We start from the raw sequence: 20,524 nt of genomic DNA, 5'->3' as shown, positions 1-20,524 counted from the left end.
CACACACGTATGTTGCTCTCAAGCTCGTAAATACACACGACTTGATGGAAACTGTCCTTTGTGCCAGTAGATGGTAATCACATGAGGCGTGGATGTTGACAGGGGCGTGGGAACTTTATTTCAGCCATGGGAAGGACGTCAATTTTGGAGCACGTCATCAGTCATCAGCACAGTGGTTAGCATGTTGGCTACACAGTCAGGAGATCGGGAAGAATCTCTGCTTGGGCATCTCTGCATGTTCTCTTCTTCCATAAACACACGTTAGATTAATCGGCGGCTCTAAATTGTCCATAGGTGTGAATGTGAGCATGAATGATTGTTTTGCGACCGATCCAGGGTGTTCCCCGCACACCACCGCCGCCCTAATGACCAGCGGGTGTTTCGGCCTTTCAACACTAGACACGGCCAACTACAGGGTGATCAAGCCTGAGCCTGTGTCCCGTGCCCAATCATGAGTAGAGTAGTGAGCTCGGCAGTGATCTAGGCCCCCTTCCGCTCACGCCCTATACTTGGGTAATGGCATGAAGGGGGGTTTCAAACTTCATTAGGGTCGTGAGATGGGCACCCTCCTTCATTGGTGTTTCGATGACAGGCCCACTGATAGGCCCATCACACCTCTAGAGAGGTGCTTTGAGCCCAGCAAGGGTCCATAGCCAGTGGCTGCTTCTTCTGGCCGTTATAGACTGATTTTATTGTCTGACATTTGATTAGGACAAATCAAGAGGTACACCTGGTCAAATCCTAATTTACTCGAGTCCTTCCTACCTCCAGGTGTGCGTAAACTTATGGGTTATCGATACCATATCGGTCGGTTTGAAGAAAAAAAATATGGTGCATCTGTAAATAAAATATGAAGTTATAAGCCTCAAGTTGTCTACAGGGAAAATCTGCATTCTTGTCCTCTTGGCCGAAACGCTCGGGTTCCGCTACCTGCTCCCCTGACCACACCTACTCTATTGCGATTGGTCAGGAGTCGAGCTGATTTGAAAAATATTTTTTCTTTATTTGTTCTCAATCTGTGGCTCCTCCCCTGACGTCTTCTGGGCTGAAAACAGCTGATTTACACACTTCCTTACAATGGCGCTCTCGATGAAAGTACCCCGAGAGGCCACCAAGAATGGAACCACGTCACTTCTGAAAGACTCACCTGCTTCCCCAGAAGGCCGGCCTTCCCTGGGATTCCCGGCCGCCCATCCTCTCCCCGCTCCCCCGGATCCCCCGCATCTCCCTGCAAGAGTCATTTGGCAAGCAGATAAATACAACACAGCAGAAAAGGCCAACTGAAGCACAACATGCTCCTCACCTTGGCACCGGGCCTGCCGCTGATACCTGGAGATCCCTGAGGATGGCGAGACAGAGAGAGAGCGAGAGAGAGCGCATGTTTTATGCATTTATAGTTTGGGGCGCGAATGAATTGTGGCACAAGGGAACACCGGATGAATAATAGAGGATATTGTCAAAAATATTTCACAGGCGCCGTCGCCATGATGCAGGGAGAATAGCTAATGCTACGAGATGAAACAAAAATCTCCAGGGAGGTGTTATGATGACTTGCTGGCTTTCACTCACCGGCTCTCCTCGCTCTCCTTTAGGTCCAATCATGGCCGCACCTGACCCTGGAGACCCCTTTCAAGGTGAGAACAAAGGAGGTGTCATTGGGATATGAGCTTGGATCTCTGAACTATAACTGCCTTTTGGATCCATCAGCACGGCTACTCACTTTCTCTCCTCTCAGGCCAGGCTCTCCCTTTGCTCCCCTGGGGCCCTCAGAACCGCTGAGGCCCGGCTCTCCCTTGGGTGGGAGGAGCGAGGGAAAGATGTCCGAGTGTGACAGTAAAACCAATGATCGAATGAAAAGAACCTCGTCCCTTACCTGTTCCCCTTTCTTCCCTGCAGGACCTTGAACCTGGAGGATTTTAATACGCAGGAAGGTCAAGGCTTGAGCATATTTATAAATCTAAGAACGATATTCACTCACACTTCGGCCTGGTTCCCCTCGCACGCCGTCACTTCCCTGAGCACACATAAGTTCTTTAAGCTTTCGGCGGGATACTCATTACAGGCGATTATGAAATGTTCTGCAGTGGAATCACGTTCACGCTGACCTGCCCCATCTCGTACGATTACTCCTAATTGAATCAGTCTCACCTTTTCTCCCGCCGCTCCACTGGGCCCTGGGGAACCCTGAGGACAAATGGAAAGGCTTAGTCATGAGACGCCCAGGCTAAGACCAAAATGGTGATTTAAAGGGTCCCTGACACTATTTATAAACTTGCTTAAATATGTTATATATTGTTTGTAATCGTGTTGTATGTTGTTCCATTTTTGAAAGTGAACGGTAAATTCGCCAGGACGAGCTAGCGCTCTCTGTTCAGGCTCGTTTCCGGACGTGACGCCATCGGGGTGACGCCTCTCAGCTGAAGCAGAGTAAACAAACGCTTCTGGAGGTAGATGGTGGACTTGGTTCACTATATTTTTCATCAAAATGGTAGTCGTGCCAAAATGTTGTGTTGCTGCTGGATGTTCATAGTATCTGAGTGATGTTTTCTTTTCCAAAAGAGGGCGCTTCAAGACAACAATGGACGAAGCAAGTGCAGAGAATGAGAGACAGATGGATGCGCACCTCAAGTTCTGTTCTGTGCAGTGATCATTTGACTGATGACTGCCATGAAGGAACACCTTTACAAGAAGCACCTGGCTTAAAGTACGCTATAAACGCATTTTGAAAACGGATGCTATTCTGCTGGTACACAGGAGAAATAAAAGCCAAGAAGAATGATGTCAAAGTTAACACAAAACAGAGTAAGTCATGTCTCGTTTACTTCATGTCTTCTAAGCACTATTCCATGATAGCGACAAGGCTGCAAAGCATTATACATGTTATATAAACATCTTTTCACAGTCATATGTATGTTTATTTATGAAATCAGGTTATAAGACCCCTTTACGCTCATTAAGACTTACCATTTACATTTACACATTTACACTTACCATTCCGTGTTTTGAAGGCGACCAAACTTCATCTCCATGTCTTAAGGCTTAAGTCCATGTTCTGCAAGTTCTCTATTTCACCTCCAAATGACACAAACTATCGACACATTGCTCAAATGTCCGCTAAAATCACCGTAAACATCCTCGCTCTCGTACACCGCTGTGCTTGTTTACCTGATCGATAGTACCCTGGTAGCGTCACTTTAGCGAGAGCTAGCTTGTCATGGGTGGTGCCGTGAACTATAAATGTCGATTTTTTTGGCTTTTAAAAACTGAACAATGTAGAACATAATTACAAATATATAACATATTTAAGCAAAGTTGATAAATAATGTCAGGGAACCTTTAAGATACACTCGCTCACCCTCAGCCCTGGCAGTCCAGGAGAGCCTGGTTTGCCCGGGTCCCCCTAAAAAGACACAAGATCTTGTCACACAAGCTGTAAAAAGCTGTATCGTGAGAACACGCCGAGCAGGCGAGCGGGAGTAAGCTCCGCCTCCCTACCGCCGTAAAATGCACGTCTGAAAGCTGTAAAAACAAATATCCACAATGCAATCCAGCCCCTAACCCACAGAGCCAAGAAAACAGAGTTTGGACACAATCCTCCGTCGCCTTGCTGGGTGTCCAAAGTGAGGCGCAGGGGCCATTTGTGGAACAGAAATAAAATCAACAAAAACCCAGCTAAAGTCAAAAACAGAGCAAAAAGGCATAATGTAACTAGAAAAAGCTCAAATGTTGATACTAATAATTAATTAAAAACACAAAGATTTTTTTTTAATTAGCCCATGGCACATTCTAAAATATCATTTAACAAGAACACTAAAAAACAACAACAGCCATTTTACAAGAATAAAAAGTCAAAATATTAAGATATAAAATATTAATATTAAAAAAGTGGAATCTGAAGTGAAAAAGTAATTTTATGAAAATAATGTCATAATATTATGAGGGGAAAAAAAAACATAATTTTAATAGCATAAAGTTGGAACGTTTTTTTCCCTTACAAATTTTGATATTATGAGAAACAATTTTGGAAAATGAGGTTACGGAAAAATATTATGGAAATAAAATCATAATAACGCTAGCTGTAAAATGAAAGAAAACCAACCACAGCAGAAATGGAAAAAACAGCTATAATTTAAGGAGAATAAAGTCAAAATACTCATGTTTATATTAAAATTATAAATACTGTATATGAATATTAAAAGACCAAAGTCGTATTCGAACGAAAAAAAAGTGCAGACAAAGAACATCATTTCAGTAGCATAGTGTTGAAATATGAGAACGACAAAATATGTCACAATATTGTGAGAAACAAACAAAACAAGTTGTAATTTTTGGAAAATTTGGTTGGGGAAAAATTCAAATATTATGGGAATAAAGTCAAAATATTACAAATGCAAACTTTACAAAGAGTATGTCATTTGTCTTTAAATGTAACAATGCATGCATATGTATGTTGTTTTTTATTATAAAGTGTTTTTTTTTTAAATTATAAATATCAAAGGACACCCTGACGTAAATAGACAAGTAGAGCAGAGAAAAATAGTGAGCTGTATTATTATTATTTTTTTTTCTACAGTGTATTATAGGGGTGTCTCTCAATACATGAGATTGAGAGAAAAGTTTTTAAAATTACTTTTAAGAAAGTACACTGAAAAAAAATTTGACAATATATGACAATCTACTAATTTAATTTCTACTACGTTACACTCTTCTGCACTCTGTATGTGTATGCTAGCGGCCCCGCCTCCACCCACTGAGACAAAGAGACTGTACGACAAAAGGGCTCACTCCCTTCATGCAGTTCTAAGAAACATCTGTGCCATGGTGGGTCAACCAATGCACAGAGTGAGACCTCTTCCTGCCTGTTTGGAGGCGGGAAATGGGGAAGGCAGACACGCATGCACATGGCAATATATTGATTATCCACTTCATTTACATTTGTTGTGTGATTAATTGCTGAATGTATTACCACCCCACCCCTTTTTTTCTGAACGAGAAATCTCTAGTATATTATCATCACAGTGGTTTATTTGGTCTCAAAAAATAATATCTTTGTGCGTCAGTTTGTGGGACAAACATTTAATTGTTGACTGGGTTAAATTAAAAAATGTTTGTCCAGTCATATCTTTTCATTGTACTCAAATGAATGTTAACTCATTCAATACCAACAACGTTTTCATACGTCTTTTGCGTTCTTTTGTGCGAGAGGCAAAAAGAGGTGATGACGCAACTGCACACGAAAGATTTCAAGCAGTTTTCAGCCAAAAAATTTGATTTTGACGTAAAACAAATCCTTTTTTGTGTTGTTTATGTTGGTGTAGTAGTTTAGATATTTGAGCTGTCACAAAAGCAAAAAGGATTTGTGCCAAAGTGAAAGTTATGCTTGAATTGTATCTTTTCTTGTCGGGATCTGATATTTTCCTGAAACTTACCTTTGTTTTACTGCTGGAAAAAGGTAGAAACAAAGTCTTTTTTCTGATGAAAGATGAGATTCCAGTCTTTCTTTTGGTCGGTTCCATGTTTATATCGCCATAGAATACAATATTCTGTGTGATAGTGGGATAGAAAGATAATTCAAAATGGTCTAAAAGGGGTTGTCTTTTGAAAAACGGCTGGGATTGAATGAGTTAAAATCACGTCTCGTTCTCGTGGTCTCGTCTTGTGATTTGGGTGTCTCGTGTCTCGTACTGAGAATACGTAACACAGTTAAAATATATAAAGGGGTAGCAAATGAATGAGCCAGAACAAAACAGCAGTCTTACCCGCTCTCCTGTTTCCCCAGCAGGTCCTCTTTCCCCCTAACAAAAGACAAATGTGGTCATAGTTTCTTTGTTTTGCACATGATCGCACTTGCACAATTCGATATGTTCCAAAAGGAATAGGAAGAAGCAGAGCGTAATTTCATCCTAAACCTTACCCGTGTCTCAGCAATTATTAATCATGTGTTCATGTTGACACCATCATTTTGTTTTGTTTTCTGAGGCAATCGCACAGCACTCGTATTTTCCTCCGCTGAGCACGTGAACTCACCTTACTGAGTGGAACCCTGTTGCAACCCCGCCCCCCTCTTATAGCCTAGAACAGGGGTGCCCAAAGTGCAGTCCGAGGGCCACGACACATTCTAAAATATAATTTAAGACTAAAAAAAACCCACCAACAACAGAAAAAAATGAAAAAATCCTCAGCAATTTGACAAGAATAAAAAGTCAAAATATTACAGAAAAAAAACTTAATTTAAAATAAAAACTTAAAATAAAGTCAAAATATTAAAGGAAAAAACGTTTTTTTTCATACAAATTTTGATTTGAGGAGAAACAAAATAAACAAAGTTCTACCTCTTGTAAAAGTCGGTTGCAGAAAAATATTATGGAAATGAAAACATAAAGACAAAAAGAAAATTACAACAAGAAAGCTGAAATAGCTGGAAAATTAAAAAGGGGAAAAATAACAGAAATAGAAAAAAACTATAAGCTACACGTAACAGCATTTTAGTAGCATAGTGTTGAAATATTACAAAAAATACGTTATATTTTTAAATATATTTATATGATATTATTTTTTATAATATTATTTATTATTATTATTTTATTATATTATTTTTATTGATATTATATTTTTTGTCATAATATTTTTGGAAAATTAGGTTCGGTGCCCTGCGATTGGCTGGCGACCAGTCCAGGGTGTACCCCGCCTGTCGCCCGAAGTCAGCTGGGATAGGCTCCAGCATGCCCCCGCGACCCTAATGAGGAAGAAGCGGTATAGAAAATGGATGGATGGATGGAAATTAGGTTCGGGAAAAAAAATATAATATTATGGGAATAAAGTCATGAAATGACAAATTGAACATGTAAAAAGATCATTTTAGAAGAAAGGTGAAATATTTGGAATATAGCAAAGAAGGAGGAAAGAAGGAGAATAATACACTTTTTCCACATATATCACAAAGCTGAGATGCAGTTTTTTCTTGAAATATATATAACTTCTTAGCATATCTTTACAAAATATCAAAGTAGCAAAGTTGCATCCTTTCATTTTTCATGATGTGGTCCTCGCTGGAAAAAACATTTGGTCACCCCCGCCTAGAACATCTTTACTTACAGCAGCAATTCTTTTTTTCTCCAATCCTCAGAGAGTTCTTTGCCATGAGGTGCCACGTTGAACTTCCGGTGATGGGTATGAGGGAATGTGAGAGCGACAACACCAAATTTTACACTCCTGCTAACCACTCACAACCGAGACCTTGTAGAACGTCCGATTGGGCCCAATTTGTTGCCATCGGTTGAGATATTAATGTTTTTTTGCGTGACAGTACGCTTACGATGATACAAGCTGTTCACTGGCTACTTTACATTGTATCCAAGTGTCATTTCTTCAGTGCCATCTAAGGAAAAGATAGAATGAAACATTTGCAGGAGTGTGAGGGGTTTGTAATATTTGTTGCATATAAAAATTGTATCATTTTCATTTCATATCTCCATTTTCTACGAGGAAAAGGGGCTTAAATTTCCTGTCACACAAAGCTCTCCTGCTATGAATATCATTTCACCCAGATAGGTGACAACATAGTTAAATTATGGTGGCCATAATCCGTCCCAAAGAGATAGTCAATAACATGCTCATTTATGTGTTATTCCATTTCTTTTATTTCTGTTTTTATGGTCACTAAAAGTGAAAGACGGTGCTCACACAGCCAGTCGGAACGTACAGCATGCCTAATATAAGCAAATACAGTACATGCATGACTGATTCTCCACTCACCCGGTCTCCCTGCGATCCAGGCTCACCCGGCTGCCCTCGATCACCCTATCAGAATGCACACAGAGCGGTAGAGGTCAGCCGTCTCATAAAATGTTACGGCGCATGTCATTTTTCATACCTTTATCATACCTTACTGCCAATTTCTCCTGGAGGCCCACGAGGACCCTGAAGGGCAGAACAGGACTCTTAATGTGTGCAAGTAATCCTGGATTACAATTGGTTGTGTGTTGGACACCAATATACAGTCGGGTTGTTTGTTGGGGTGACCCACCCTGTCACCAGGATCTCCCTGCCTGCCTGCTAGTCCGGGCAGCCCGACAGCGCTGTCACCCTAAAAAATGAGAAGAGCGCTACATGTAATTAACGATCGCGGTTAATTGGTTCCAGATATGTGAATTTCCAGGAAGTAAGATTCCTTAATTAGAAATTGAATATTTTCATAGTTAGAGCACAGGAAAACTGTTTATGACCTTCTAAATACGGAGTTTAAAGTCATTAGAACCCTCTAGACATGAAATAACACCCCTATATCACCTTTACACTCCTATTAAGCAATAACTCCTGATCAAAGTCTTAAGAGCAGTTGAAAAATGTCAAGAATGCACATTTTGCACTGTTGGATCTTAAGGAGGTTCTAAGTAGAACTTCACAATGCAAACAGAAGACACGGGAGTGAGACAAAAAAGCAATTTATTTAAAAGACACATAAAGTGAAATAGGCTGTTCATCAGCTGATCAGGTGTTCACACTGTCATCATCTCTTGATGGCAAAGGCCAAAAAGCTTTCTCTCTTTGAAGGTGGTGGGAAAGTTTTATTCTCCTTCGACGGTCAAAGGCCTGGTCTCCTTCAAGGTTTGGAATTTGCAGGAGAGCACCAAACATGGGACATTGAAAGGTGGAAGAAAGTTTTATTTTCCCTTGACGGTCCTGATGGCTTCCAACGTTACTGGCATGACAAGGCGATCCCTCCTCAGATGTTTTCCACCATCATGATCCTTCAATGGAACAATGGAGCTTCGGGTCGTGCAGGGGCGTCAAACGGCAGACGACTATGTGGAGATGTCACAGGGGGCATCCCTCATGACTGAAGGCCCTCGTCTGTGTGGTAATGACTGGCTTTTTCAACAGGACAACGCTGCACTTCACAAAGAGGAATAAGCTCACTCTTTTGGACCATCCTGCGTGTTCCCCTCATCTAAACCCAATGGAGAACATTTGGGGATGGATTTACAAAAATGGACATCAGTTCCAGCCAGTGAAGCCATCTTCCCCACCTGGAGCAACATTCCCACTAGCCTCCTGGAAACACTGGCATCAAGCACACCCAAAGCCATTTTTCACCAAGAAGACTTAAACTTTTGATCAGCTGATGAACAGCCTATTTCACTTTATGTGTCTTTTAAAGAAACTGCTTTTTTGTCTCACTCTCATTTCTTCGTTTTGCATTGCATTTTGCATGCAAGCTCTACTTAGAGCCTCCTAAAGATCCAACAGTACAAAAACATATTAGACATAAATAAAAGTCCTGCTGTGTCCCGGTGCTAGGGAGCTGAGTGGGGGGGTGGACAGTAAGTGACGTCGGGTTCCGGCCACAACCGTAACTCAGGTTAGGGATTTATTGTGCCTGTTGCGAGATCATTCAAAGCTGCAAGGAAAGCCTGTTGTTTCGTTAATAAAGTCTGTGATCTCATTAATGTTGGGAAAACATTGAAATATGTTGAATCGTTTTTTTTCCAAGCTTCTGCGCCTCCCATGAAAGTCTTCTGCCGCCCCACAGGGGAGGCCTGCGTCACACTTTGAGGGTCGCATACGTTTGCATACTGCAGCGTTGGCGCAAGGAGCATGATGGCAACTTTCTCTGTGACTGTGGATGCAGTCTTTGATATCAATTTTCACTTTCACAAGGGCAGACCTCCTGCACTTCCTCCACCTTTGCTACTTAGACAGCAAATCAACCTGCCTTGTCTCCTTTGGCCCCCTGTGATCCAGTTAGCCCTCTAGGACCCTGCACTCCTGGAGGCCCTGCAGAACCCTGAAGATAAAAAGGCAATTAGCGGAGGCAAAAAAAAAAAAAAAAATTGCCCTCACATGCACCGAGAATTAATTTGCAAACTGGGGGTGTCAGCACACTGCACATTGATTGGCTGCACTTACTGGGGAGCCCTTCTCACCAGGTACAACCACCCCGCTGCCAACTCCTGGAGGTCCCTGGCATAGCATGCAGAGATAAGAGTCATTATGCTCTCAGGTTCCTGGAGATATTTCTGCAAGCATAAGGCAAGCTGGCAACGGTGTGACTCACCCTCTCTCCGGGGCTGCCCTTGTCTCCCTGCAAGAGGGAACGAGAGGGAGAGAGGAAGCTGAACATTGTTGTCAGGCTGAACCTTCGCTCTTAAAGGTTAAAAAGTGGATGTGTTTTGTTTGCATGACTTATACCCAACTTCCTCTGCTCTGCTGCAAATAGCTTTAACATGAAAAATAGAAGTGCATCTTTTATAGCACCGAGAATAACTTCACTGTCCAGCAGAAAGGCCAACAGAATCCTTTCCATTGCTTCAAATTGTTGAATAAATTGACTCAATAAGAACTGCTACTTATGGATAATTTCCTTTTTTTACATGGAGAACAAAGACGCTCAGAGACACTACGGACTAAAATAGTGGCTCAATGCTGCCACCCTGTGTGCTATTGTAGAATGACATCCTACAACCCCATGGCTTCATGTCTCTGCACACATCAATGTCTAATGTTGAGGGTCCTTAAAGGAAAAGTGCACTTTTTGGGGAGAATTTTTCCCATCATCCACAATCCACACGTGTCTTTTTCATTTCTGTGCATTCTAAAGATAGAAAAGCAGGTAAAAAGAGGCAGGTAATTATTGCACGTAATGGGATGCATCTATTACGCCTCCAAAAAGCGGCAACAACGCTCCACTTACATAATGTGACCTGCATACTAACCAAGACAACCAACCAACCATTTTTGAAAGGATTCATTAACATTGCGAGATAGGACCGTTTTCGGCATCTGTGCATATAACACCACAAAAAAAGGTCAGAGCATTTGTGTATAAAACACGGCAGACAGCAGTACACATGACTGTATAAAAGGATGGAAAGAAGGAAAGGTTCTAAACCTTGATGGACAGTCCTGGAGTTCCTGGTATCCCTGGGCGGCCATCTTGCCCCGGTGCGCCTGAATTCCCTGGAGTACCTTTGGTACCGTCGCTGCCGGGCCGACCAGGCGTCCCCTGAATTCACAGTGAAGACACGGCTTCAGAAATGGAGCCTGAAGACTTCCTACTCTGTGGCCATGTTGCTCTTCAATTACTGAAAATGCTCCAGTTAACTATTCAACTATAGTCTGCTATAGTCAGCGGGAGCGCTGGTTCAAAAAGACTGGCTTCAACAGCCGTGGCTGTAGGGAACCCTCTGATGATGAAGTATCAAGAGTCAGCATCCAGCAGCTTAAATCTACCTCTACATGCGCTTTAAAATGTTGGTTGCGCGAGTGAAACTAATGTGTTTTACACGTGCCGTACTTGTTGTTCACATTGAACTCAGCGAGATTCATGCTGGCTGAGCAGTTTGTGCCTTCCCGTCCTGCTATTGCAACATTGGTTCTGTTGCTCCTGTGCACTTTTTAATAGTATATGACCAGGTGGACAAAGAGAGCTATGTTTTACTTTCCACTTTTTCATGCAATCCAAATCATTATTAATTTAACTTTAATGATTCCAGATGTTATGTGTAATGAGGAGGGATGCTTCTCAAGCCTGATATGATACTGATACTTTTTAATTTAGATTTATCTGTAATTTGTGCACACCTGGCGGTAAGAAGGACTGGAACAAATTAGGATTTGACCAACTGTACCTGCTGATGTGTCCTAATCAAATATCATGACATCACTACTACCACATCACTACTATCAGGAGAACCAGAGCATAGAGGGGGGGGAGACACCTGCTGTGGCCCAGCAAGGTGCACTGCGTTAGGGCACACACTCCGAGCAGCTGGTGTGACACCACGGAGGCCTCTGGCAAACATTTAGTACTTTTGCAAAGCATTTGGTACACCTAGCATGCGAAATGTCTTCCTCAGAAAGTGAATGTTCGTTTACAAGTGAGCTCACGGGACGTTATGACAGGCCGTTAACATCACAGGCAGGAGAAAAAAAGAGCACTTAATTAGCTCACCTGCACTGTAACGTTAATCTCGCCTGATTGGAGCGTTTTTTTTTTAATGATCGGTTACCAGAGCTATTTTTAATGTTGTAATGTATTATTATAGTATTATTGTATTCTGTTCATTTTGTTATCTTGAACTAAAAAATAAATGATTCAACCATTTATTTCCCATGTATTCGTAGTACTCCAAAACATGCATCAAATTAAATTCAGGTAAAGTTTTCACATAAGACCCTGAGTCTGAGCAACACATTATTTCGGGCGCTGCAATGACGTCAGCCTCAGTCTAGGGTTTGGGCTCCGGGTCCTCTGGTGGACAGAGGCAGCATTGCAGGCCATCCACCATTTTCTATGCTTTCTATGCTCCATATGGTAAAACTTTAAAGTTTGAGTGTTCAGTTGCTGTGTGATGAGTTTAGTGTTGTTTGTAAGATGAAATTGTGAGTCAGACTATTATATTTAGTAATGACCTCCTGAAATTTCCAGTGGGTTGACAAGCTCATGATTGGCTCCTATCAAATAAAGAGCCGACTGGTCCTCATGGACTCGTGCACGCCACAATATGCCATTTTATTCTGTGGCCACGTGCGGCTTATACACCGGTGCGGCTTATATATGTACAAATATGCTTTTTCCTCTAAATTTAGTGGGTGCGGCTTATACACCAGAATTTACGCTACATTGAAAAATGTACAGTTAATCCACGTAATCGAGATAGGCCGATCTCACTCATGGATAATCAGTATCGGAATAGGCAGCATAAAACCCACAGTCATGATTTCTTAAATGTGCTGAATAACAGCCTGGGTTTAGGTAAATAAATACCGTAGCTGTAATAAGAGCATGTATGGTACATGATTGCACTTAAACACTGGGTCGTAGGGGTGTCTTACAGGTATTCCAGGGAGGCCTGGCTCTCCCTTCCTTCCTGGAAAACCTCCTCCTGATATGGAACCCGGATCCCCCTGAAACATCAACAGAAGCTCCCATGAACATAGACAAACCTTACATATGATTTCAGTTCCCGGGAGAAAGATCAATAATCATCTCACCCTTTCACCTTTATCTCCCTTTGCCCCCGCCATGCCTGCAATACCAGGCTCACCCTGCGATAGAAAACAAGTTGAAAATGATGCTTTGCAGCAGCGGAAGTTGAAGCTGACTTACTGGGCTTCCTCTGACACCAGGCAGGCCCTGTGAACCCTACGTGACACACGCAATCATTATTATTTCTTTTTTTTCACAGATTTATAAATCTGCTTCCTCAGCTTACTGGAAGTCCCGTGTTTCCTGGGGAACCTGGTCGCCCTGGTAATCCTGGACTTCCATCGATACCAGGAAAACCCTGGAAACATGAAGTGGTTACATCAACCCAGACATGATGAGTTGGGAAGTTTAGACTTCTACTCACTCTATCTCCCTTATCTCCTTTTGACCCCACTGAGGGTTCAACAGGGACCGGCGGGCCTGGTAGACCTGGACGCCCTTCAGGACCTCGCGGACCTTCTCTCCCAGGGAAACCGTCCCGACCCTACATCACATACACACACATAAGTACACATTGTTGGTGTGAAAGAAATCGCTTTTACAGCTTCATTAAGTATAGTTACGCTATTAACTTAGATCCAATACAAGAGTTGGTTCAAAAACTGCCTTTTTTAAAACAACATAAGCAGAATTTGCATATCATACTGAGAGGTATTTTAAGTACCAGCTGAAAAACTGCAAAAGTATACATTTAGATCTTAAGGAGGTTATAAGTAAAGCTTAAGCGCATTAAGGTGAAATAGGCTGTTCATCAGCTGATCAAAAGATGAAGAGCACAGCCTTTAAAAGGCAAAATGTTGGCAAAAATGTGGATTGAATGTGATTTAGTGTCAGGTATTCACACTGTCATGATCGCTTGATGGCAAAGGCAAAAAAGCTTTCTCTCTTTGAAGGCGGTGGGATTGTTGAGCTGCATAAGCAAGGCCTCTCGCAGCGCACCATTGCTGCTGAGGTTGGACGCAGTAGGACAGTCATTTCAAAGTGCTACACCCCAAAACATGTCACTGGAGCATCCCATTGGCTGTCCTTCAAGACAACTGGTGCCAACTGCAGTCCAATAACCATCAGACGCCATCTGCCAGAGGAGAAACAAACTCTTCAAAGGCCTCATCGCCTTCAAGGTTTGGAATTTGCAGGAGAGCACCAAACATGGGACATTGAAAGGTGGAAGAAAGTTTTATTCTCCCTTGACGGTCCTGATGACTTCCAACATTACTGGCATGACAAGGAGATCCCACCTGAGATGTTATCTACCATCATGATCCTTCAATGGAACAATGGAGCTTCAGGTTGTGCAGGGGTGTTGCAGGGGGCATCCCTCATGATGAAGGCCCTCGTCTGTGTGGTAAAGACTGGCTTTTTCAACAGGACAACGCTGCACTTCACAAAGAGGAATAAGATCACTCTTCTGGACCATCCTGCGTGTTCCCCTCGAAACACTGGTATCAAGCATGCCCAAACCCATTTTTCACCTCATTAACAAGAATGACACAGCTACTCATGAATCACTCATTTTTTATACATTTAATTTATCTTTTAAGTGGGGTTTCATTTTTTTTAACCTGTGGTCTTAAATGTTTGATCAGCTGAACATTCTATTTCACTTCAATGCTTGTTTGCAATAAACTGTTTACTCTAAACATTTTTTGTCTCATTTCTTCTTTTTGCCTTTTGAAGCTCTACTTACAACCTCCTTAAAATCCAACAGTGCAAAATGTGCATTTTTGGCATTTTGATGACAATGTTGATCAGGAATGTTTTAATGTGGGTCAGTGTCTCACAGGTTCTCCTTTGCGTCCATCCACACCATCTCTGCCTCTCTCTCCCTGAGCAACACCACAAATAATGGAGTGTAAAAAGAAGAAAGTCCAAAGAGATGACGCAAGGAAGGAGTAACTTTCTGCACTCTACCTTCTCTCCACGATCTCCCTTGTCTCCCTAAAAATAAAAAAATTAAAAACACACCAGAAGACAGGAAGTAAACGTGAAGAACAGAATAAAAACCCAGCAGGGTGTGTCAAGAAGTCCTACAATGTTTGTTCAGCATTCAATCCAAAATAATCCCATCATGTGATTGTAACGACCAATGAGGTAATGAAGTGTCAAACTAACTGATGACTCACCTGCGGACACTGAACGGTACACCGTTCCGGTCCTGGAGTTACCTAAACACAGGAACGTGTGAAAAGCTGAGGTAAAACAAACACAACTTTGACAAATTAAGACAACGTCTCACCTCGGGTATTCTGGCGATACCACAGAGCAAGTCTGCCAGCTCAGTGTGAATGGAGTCCAACTGCGAGGCGTCGCGTACGTACAGGATGTTTTGGGTGCTGCCATCTGTCACCGCCCGCCGTAGTTCCTCCGCATCTGCCTGATCTATACCAACTGCCAACACCGTCACACCTGGAAGTCAGCCAAATGCTCCGATTCATTATTTACACAAAGCATGAAGAGGATGGGTTATGAATTATAAGCAGACTAAGTGAACAGAACCAATTTTGGAGCAAACCGCTCAGCCGGCATGAATAGCGCGGCTGAGTTCATTGTAAACAACAAGTGTAACACGTCTACAGCTGAGTAGCAACATATTAAAGCGCATGCAGAGGTAGATAAAACAGCTGGATTCTGAGTTGAGAAAAGCCACAGCACATCAGGAGGTTGCCCACAGCCACAGCCGTGAATGCTAATGCTCTTGTCCCAGCGCTAATTCGAGACCATCTATCCATTCATTTTCTATATCACCTGTCCTCAATAGGGTCACAGCCGAGCTGCAGCCTGTGTAACACAGCACCACACTTCGAGTTGCCACCTTGCGGCAGGAGGCAACTCCTTTTAAGTTCCGAGTCATTCTGTCATTCCTGCGGAGTGCTTAATTGTTTGCTGGCGCTACAGTGATCGACTGAAATGACTGCACCGATACCATTGGCTTGTGTGCTATGAACCATCCACTCAGCAGCGAGTCAAACTTTTCTTTTTAAAGGACTACATTGTCCGATTTTGCAGCAACGCGAATGGTGCCATTCAAAAGTAAGCACGTCATGGGACGCACCTATTCTGCCTATAAAGCCTTCAGAAACAAAAAAACTCTATTTCCATAATGTGAGCTGCACATTAACGAAGCTAAAGCAACATTATTCTTATTGTTGTTATTAACATTCTTACGCCCAAGAACTACGTTACTGGCGTAGTGACACCAGCCCCACCACACCTGCTGGTCACTAGTTTCACCACAGACTCGCTCACAATGCCTCAGGCCACTAGCGAAAGGTAACGCTACAAATTGGAGCTGCCGCCACTGCTGCTGTGTTTTTGTTTTTGACCCTAGATGTAGCATTCCTTTCTATGTTGCTATGTGAAGGAAGTTCCCAGAATACTGTAAGTATTCCACGTTATGATGAAAGTACCTGTTACTACATGCTCACAGCATGGATAGAAAACCACAAAACCTTGTTGGAGCTTTTTGGAGGTGTTTCAATAGGCGGAATTACATGCATTAATTAGCTGCCTCTTTTTTGTGTTTATATCTTTAGAACACGTAGAAAAGAGAAAGACATTTGTGTGTGTGTGTGAGACTGGGTCTACTAGAACAAGAGGAGACAAGATTTCAACACTATTTTTGAAAAGATATAAATGACAATAGTACGTTACACTCATCTGCACGCTGTGTGTATGCTGGCGACCCCGCCTCCACCCACTGAGACTGTATGAATGACACAAGGGCTCACTCCGTTCATGCCGTTGTTCTATGGAACAAACGTGTCAAGGTGCTTAATCCGATGCACAGAGTGAACCTTCTTCCTGCCTGGAGGCGAGAGACGAGGAAAGCAGGCACGCGTGCAGATGGCAATATATTGATCATCCACTTCATTTTCATTTAGTTGTTCAAGTTCCTTGGCACACACATCAGCGAGGACCTCACCTGGTCTCACAACACCCAACAAATTCTGAAGAAGTCCCAAAGGAGACTGTACTTCCTGAGAAGACTGAGGAAATTTGGCATGTCCACCACAATCCTGAGTTGCTTCTACAGATGCACTATCGAAAGTGTCCTTACCGCCTCCATCACTGTTTGGTACGGTAACTGTACAACACGTGATAGGAAGGCACTCCAGCGGGTGATCAAGACCTCACAGAACATTGTTGGGGCAGCCCTCCCCTCACTGCAAGACATTTATAAAACTAGAGTCCTACGAAGAACACACAACCTCATCAAGGACAGCACACATCCACAACACTCACTATTCACACTCCTACCGTCAGGCAGACGCTACAGGAGTTTGAAGTCCAGGACCACAAGGCTGGCAAACAGCTTTTACCCACAGGCCATCAGGCTCCTCAACGAAGCACTCGCACACGCCGCACGCAACACACGCACACACTCATAGCACTTTATTTATTTATTTATTTGTATTATTTACTTGTATTAATGTCTCGTCTGTTGTTGTTGCTTAATTTATTGGTATATATGTTTATGTGTTTATGTTTCTTATGTTCTTATTCTTTCATTTGTTTTCTTTCTTTTCTTGGGAGAATGAACAGAATAAGATTTTCATTGCATGGTATAACTGCTGTTTTACCATGCACATGACAATAAAACTCTCTTGAATCTTGAATCTTGAATCTTGAATCTTTATTATGTGATTACTTCATTTATTTATTATCATCCCGAGACTAGTGCCCACAAGACAAGACTTTACAGGAGACCTTGTGGCACCCGTACCAATTGAATTTTGTGGGAGGAGGAGGAGTACCGAGAGAAAACGCTCCACGTGAGGGCGTGGGTGTGCGGTGCCATAACTGAGATTCGAAACCTCCTGACTGTGAAGCCGACATGCTAACCACGAGGCCACGGGCCTAATTAGAGTGCGTTGCTGCTATTTGCTTCTGTAGACCATGCACCCGGCGACTATAGGAATTTCTGCAGTTAATTGGAGCCTTTGCAGCCACACTTTCATTTCCAGCTCCTGTGAAGTACGATAGCTAAATTCTCACCTGCCGCCCGGAGGCTGCTGACTGCTTGCGTGAGGTTGTCGGCAGATTTTTTGTCAGCAATGACGACGACCACCCCGGGTACCCTTGGCCTCCGCCCAGCTGAGGTGGTCAATAGATATTGTGTGGCAAAGGTCAATGCCTGGCCTGCAGAGGGAAGCAGAGCAGATACAAGGTCCAACACATCCACTAAGAACATGTTCTGGATTTTCACTACCAACCAATGTTATTTCCGGGGCTTTCATCAAAAGGTGTGGACTGAATTTCCTGGAGCAGCGTGTCGGACCTGCTGTGGCGATCAAGCCGGAACCAGATTCTGGGGCTGTAACCGTACACAACAACCCCCACCTAACATAAGCAGAAAAGAAAACCATCAGCACCCGCCTTTGTTGTGTTTTGAGTGTTTTGGGTGAGTTTGTTTGGTACCTGTGAGTCGCGGGCTCCGATTGTGCTGAATGACCCCGCTGCACTTGTGAGAAGAGCCCGCAGAGGTCTGACAAGGTCAACCCGATCAGTGGACGCCGGGACAAGAAAGACCACATCCAGACGTCCACCCAGACACACTGTGGACAGAAACATCTCAGTATAAGTACACTCTCAGGTAATCCTCTTTTATTTGGTTTATTCTTGTTCCCTCGGAGATGTGATGATTCTCTGTGGACCAATCAATGAACTGCAAAGTGTCTAACCTCAGCCTTTATCACTGAGCTTGGCGTACAAACAAAGGAACATCAAAAAGTGGCCCAAAAATGCCAACCACAGCTTTTAACCATAAAAAAACTGAACCAAACTGTACTTACTGGTGAAAATGGAACCATGCTGAAGCAAGATTGTTCTTTATTTCATTTCATTACACTATGGTTGGTAGATTGTAGGTTAATTTATTGAAGAAACACAGGGACAGTGCACAGTTTTCACCACTGGCATGTAAATATGCAAGATTAGCCGGTGGCTAATTTACATCTTTAGTCCCTGAGGACAGGTTGACATGAAAAGGTCCCTGACATGATTCATCAGCGTTGCTTAAATATGTTATATATTGTTTGTAATTATTATCAACATTGTTCCATTTTTAAAAGGAAATGGTAAATTTGCAAAAATGACATTTATAGTTGATGGCACCACCCATGGCAAGCTAGCTCTCGCTGTTCAGCCCCATTTCCGGAAGTGATGTCATCGGAGTAATACCTCTCAGCTTCTTCTTCTCCAGGTAGATGGTCGACTGACTTGGTTCAGTACATTTTTGATCAAAATAGTCGTCATGCTAAAATGCTGTGTCGCTGCTGGATGTTCATAGTACCCGAGTTTGTTTTCTTTCCCAAAAAAGGAAGGTTTAAGACAACAACAGACAAAGCAAGTGCAGAGAACAAGAGACAGACGGACGCACACCTGAAGTTCTGTTCTTTGAAATGATCATTTCACGGATGACTGCTATGAAGGAACACCTGAAGAAGAAGCATTTGGCTTGAAAGAATGCTAGAAATGCATTTTGACAAAGGATGCTATTACGCCGGTACACAGAAAAAAAAAGGCAAGAAGAACAACGGCAAAGTTGCCACAGAACAGAGTCATGTCTTGTTTACATAATGTCATCTAAACACCATTCCACAATTATACATTAAACATCTTTTCACAGCCATATGTTATATACTGTACATATACTGTGGGCGGTGGCGCCAAAATATAAAACAAAACAAGCTATAAAGAGCCCTTTACGGTCATTAAGATGCCGATTTAAAACAATAATTGAAGGATAAGCAACTCCAGAGGAATTTACACTTACCATTCCGTGCGTTCTGCAAGTTCTCAGAACACACATTTCATTTCCAAATGTTTCTTTCTCCTCTAAAAATATTGACACGTGGCTGAAATCTTCGCTATAATGACTGTAAACATCCTCTGTCTCTTACGCCGCTATGTTTGTTTACCTGAGCGACAGTACTCCGATCGCGTCACTCCCGGAAATGAGACTGAAGAGCGAGAGCTAGCTCGTCCTGACTGCCGCCATGAAGTATAAATGTCATTTTTCCTGATTGGGACCAGACAGTCACCTTTTCACTTAACAGAGATGGAGATGACGCCAGCCCCGGAAGGTGGCGATATTTGTGTTTAATTCCATGCTCAGTATAAGAACCGGTATGTGTCCAGGGCTTACCAGTGCGTTCAGTGGCGAAACTCTCCCTTCCCGGTCCACTTGCAAAAGTGGGCTGTATAGTAAAGCGGTACTCGTGGCCCAGACGAAGCCCAGTCACCTGGTAGTAGCTGGCTGAAGCGGGCAGTGTGACAGAGGAGCCTGGGCCGCGGTCTGAAGGACGTGAAGCTACAATGAATGGACTGTACAGGACAGCATCAGCGGTGATACAAAAGAACACTTTTTACCCGTTTCCTGCCTCCAGCGCAGAAAGTACCCCGTGGCGCCCGGTAACGGGACCCAGCCAAGCCGCACAGAATTCTGGGTGACCTCTGCCACTCTTAAAGGTGTGGTCGGGAGGGAAGGAGACGGGATGTAGGCGCCGGCTTCATGCAGAGATTCAACACATT

The 20,524-nt window shown here is 43.0% G+C and overlaps 1 protein-coding gene across 3 annotated transcripts in view; it reads right to left on the bottom strand.

Annotated features, from left to right (window-relative positions):
• col7a1 (collagen, type VII, alpha 1) overlaps positions 1-20,524 on the bottom strand; it is a 135,296-nt gene that overhangs the window by 66,018 nt on the left and 48,754 nt on the right. For all 3 annotated transcript variants that reach the window (XR_008572235.1, XR_008572236.1, XM_054784696.1), the window contains exons 22-51: positions 20,363-20,500; positions 20,139-20,288; positions 18,410-18,546; positions 18,205-18,331; positions 17,987-18,130; positions 15,228-15,397; positions 15,115-15,156; positions 14,903-14,929; positions 14,773-14,817; positions 13,356-13,475; positions 13,218-13,289; positions 13,112-13,147; positions 12,997-13,050; positions 12,838-12,909; positions 10,892-11,005; positions 10,058-10,084; positions 9,910-9,963; positions 9,716-9,787; positions 8,027-8,086; positions 7,885-7,920; positions 7,756-7,800; positions 5,760-5,795; positions 3,356-3,400; positions 2,149-2,184; positions 1,979-2,014; positions 1,874-1,906; positions 1,721-1,792; positions 1,570-1,626; positions 1,304-1,339; positions 1,148-1,228 (exon numbers count right to left, since the gene is read on the bottom strand). Coding sequence is in view for 1 of the 3 variants with exons in the window: in XM_054784696.1 (XP_054640671.1) it covers positions 1,148-1,228; positions 1,304-1,339; positions 1,570-1,626; positions 1,721-1,792; positions 1,874-1,906; positions 1,979-2,014; positions 2,149-2,184; positions 3,356-3,400; positions 5,760-5,795; positions 7,756-7,800; positions 7,885-7,920; positions 8,027-8,086; positions 9,716-9,787; positions 9,910-9,963; positions 10,058-10,084; positions 10,892-11,005; positions 12,838-12,909; positions 12,997-13,050; positions 13,112-13,147; positions 13,218-13,289; positions 13,356-13,475; positions 14,773-14,817; positions 14,903-14,929; positions 15,115-15,156; positions 15,228-15,397; positions 17,987-18,130; positions 18,205-18,331; positions 18,410-18,546; positions 20,139-20,288; positions 20,363-20,500 (2,174 nt within the window). In the remaining 2 variants the exon portion in view is untranslated. The remainder of the gene's footprint in view (positions 1-1,147; positions 1,229-1,303; positions 1,340-1,569; positions 1,627-1,720; positions 1,793-1,873; positions 1,907-1,978; positions 2,015-2,148; positions 2,185-3,355; positions 3,401-5,759; positions 5,796-7,755; positions 7,801-7,884; positions 7,921-8,026; positions 8,087-9,715; positions 9,788-9,909; positions 9,964-10,057; positions 10,085-10,891; positions 11,006-12,837; positions 12,910-12,996; positions 13,051-13,111; positions 13,148-13,217; positions 13,290-13,355; positions 13,476-14,772; positions 14,818-14,902; positions 14,930-15,114; positions 15,157-15,227; positions 15,398-17,986; positions 18,131-18,204; positions 18,332-18,409; positions 18,547-20,138; positions 20,289-20,362; positions 20,501-20,524) is intronic.

Source organism: Dunckerocampus dactyliophorus, chromosome 8, assembly GCF_027744805.1.
Source record: "Dunckerocampus dactyliophorus isolate RoL2022-P2 chromosome 8, RoL_Ddac_1.1, whole genome shotgun sequence".
Classification (NCBI taxonomy): domain Eukaryota; kingdom Metazoa; phylum Chordata; class Actinopteri; order Syngnathiformes; family Syngnathidae; genus Dunckerocampus; species Dunckerocampus dactyliophorus.
Note: the sequence above shows the minus strand (reverse complement) of the source record. Positions and strands in the feature narration are given on the sequence as shown.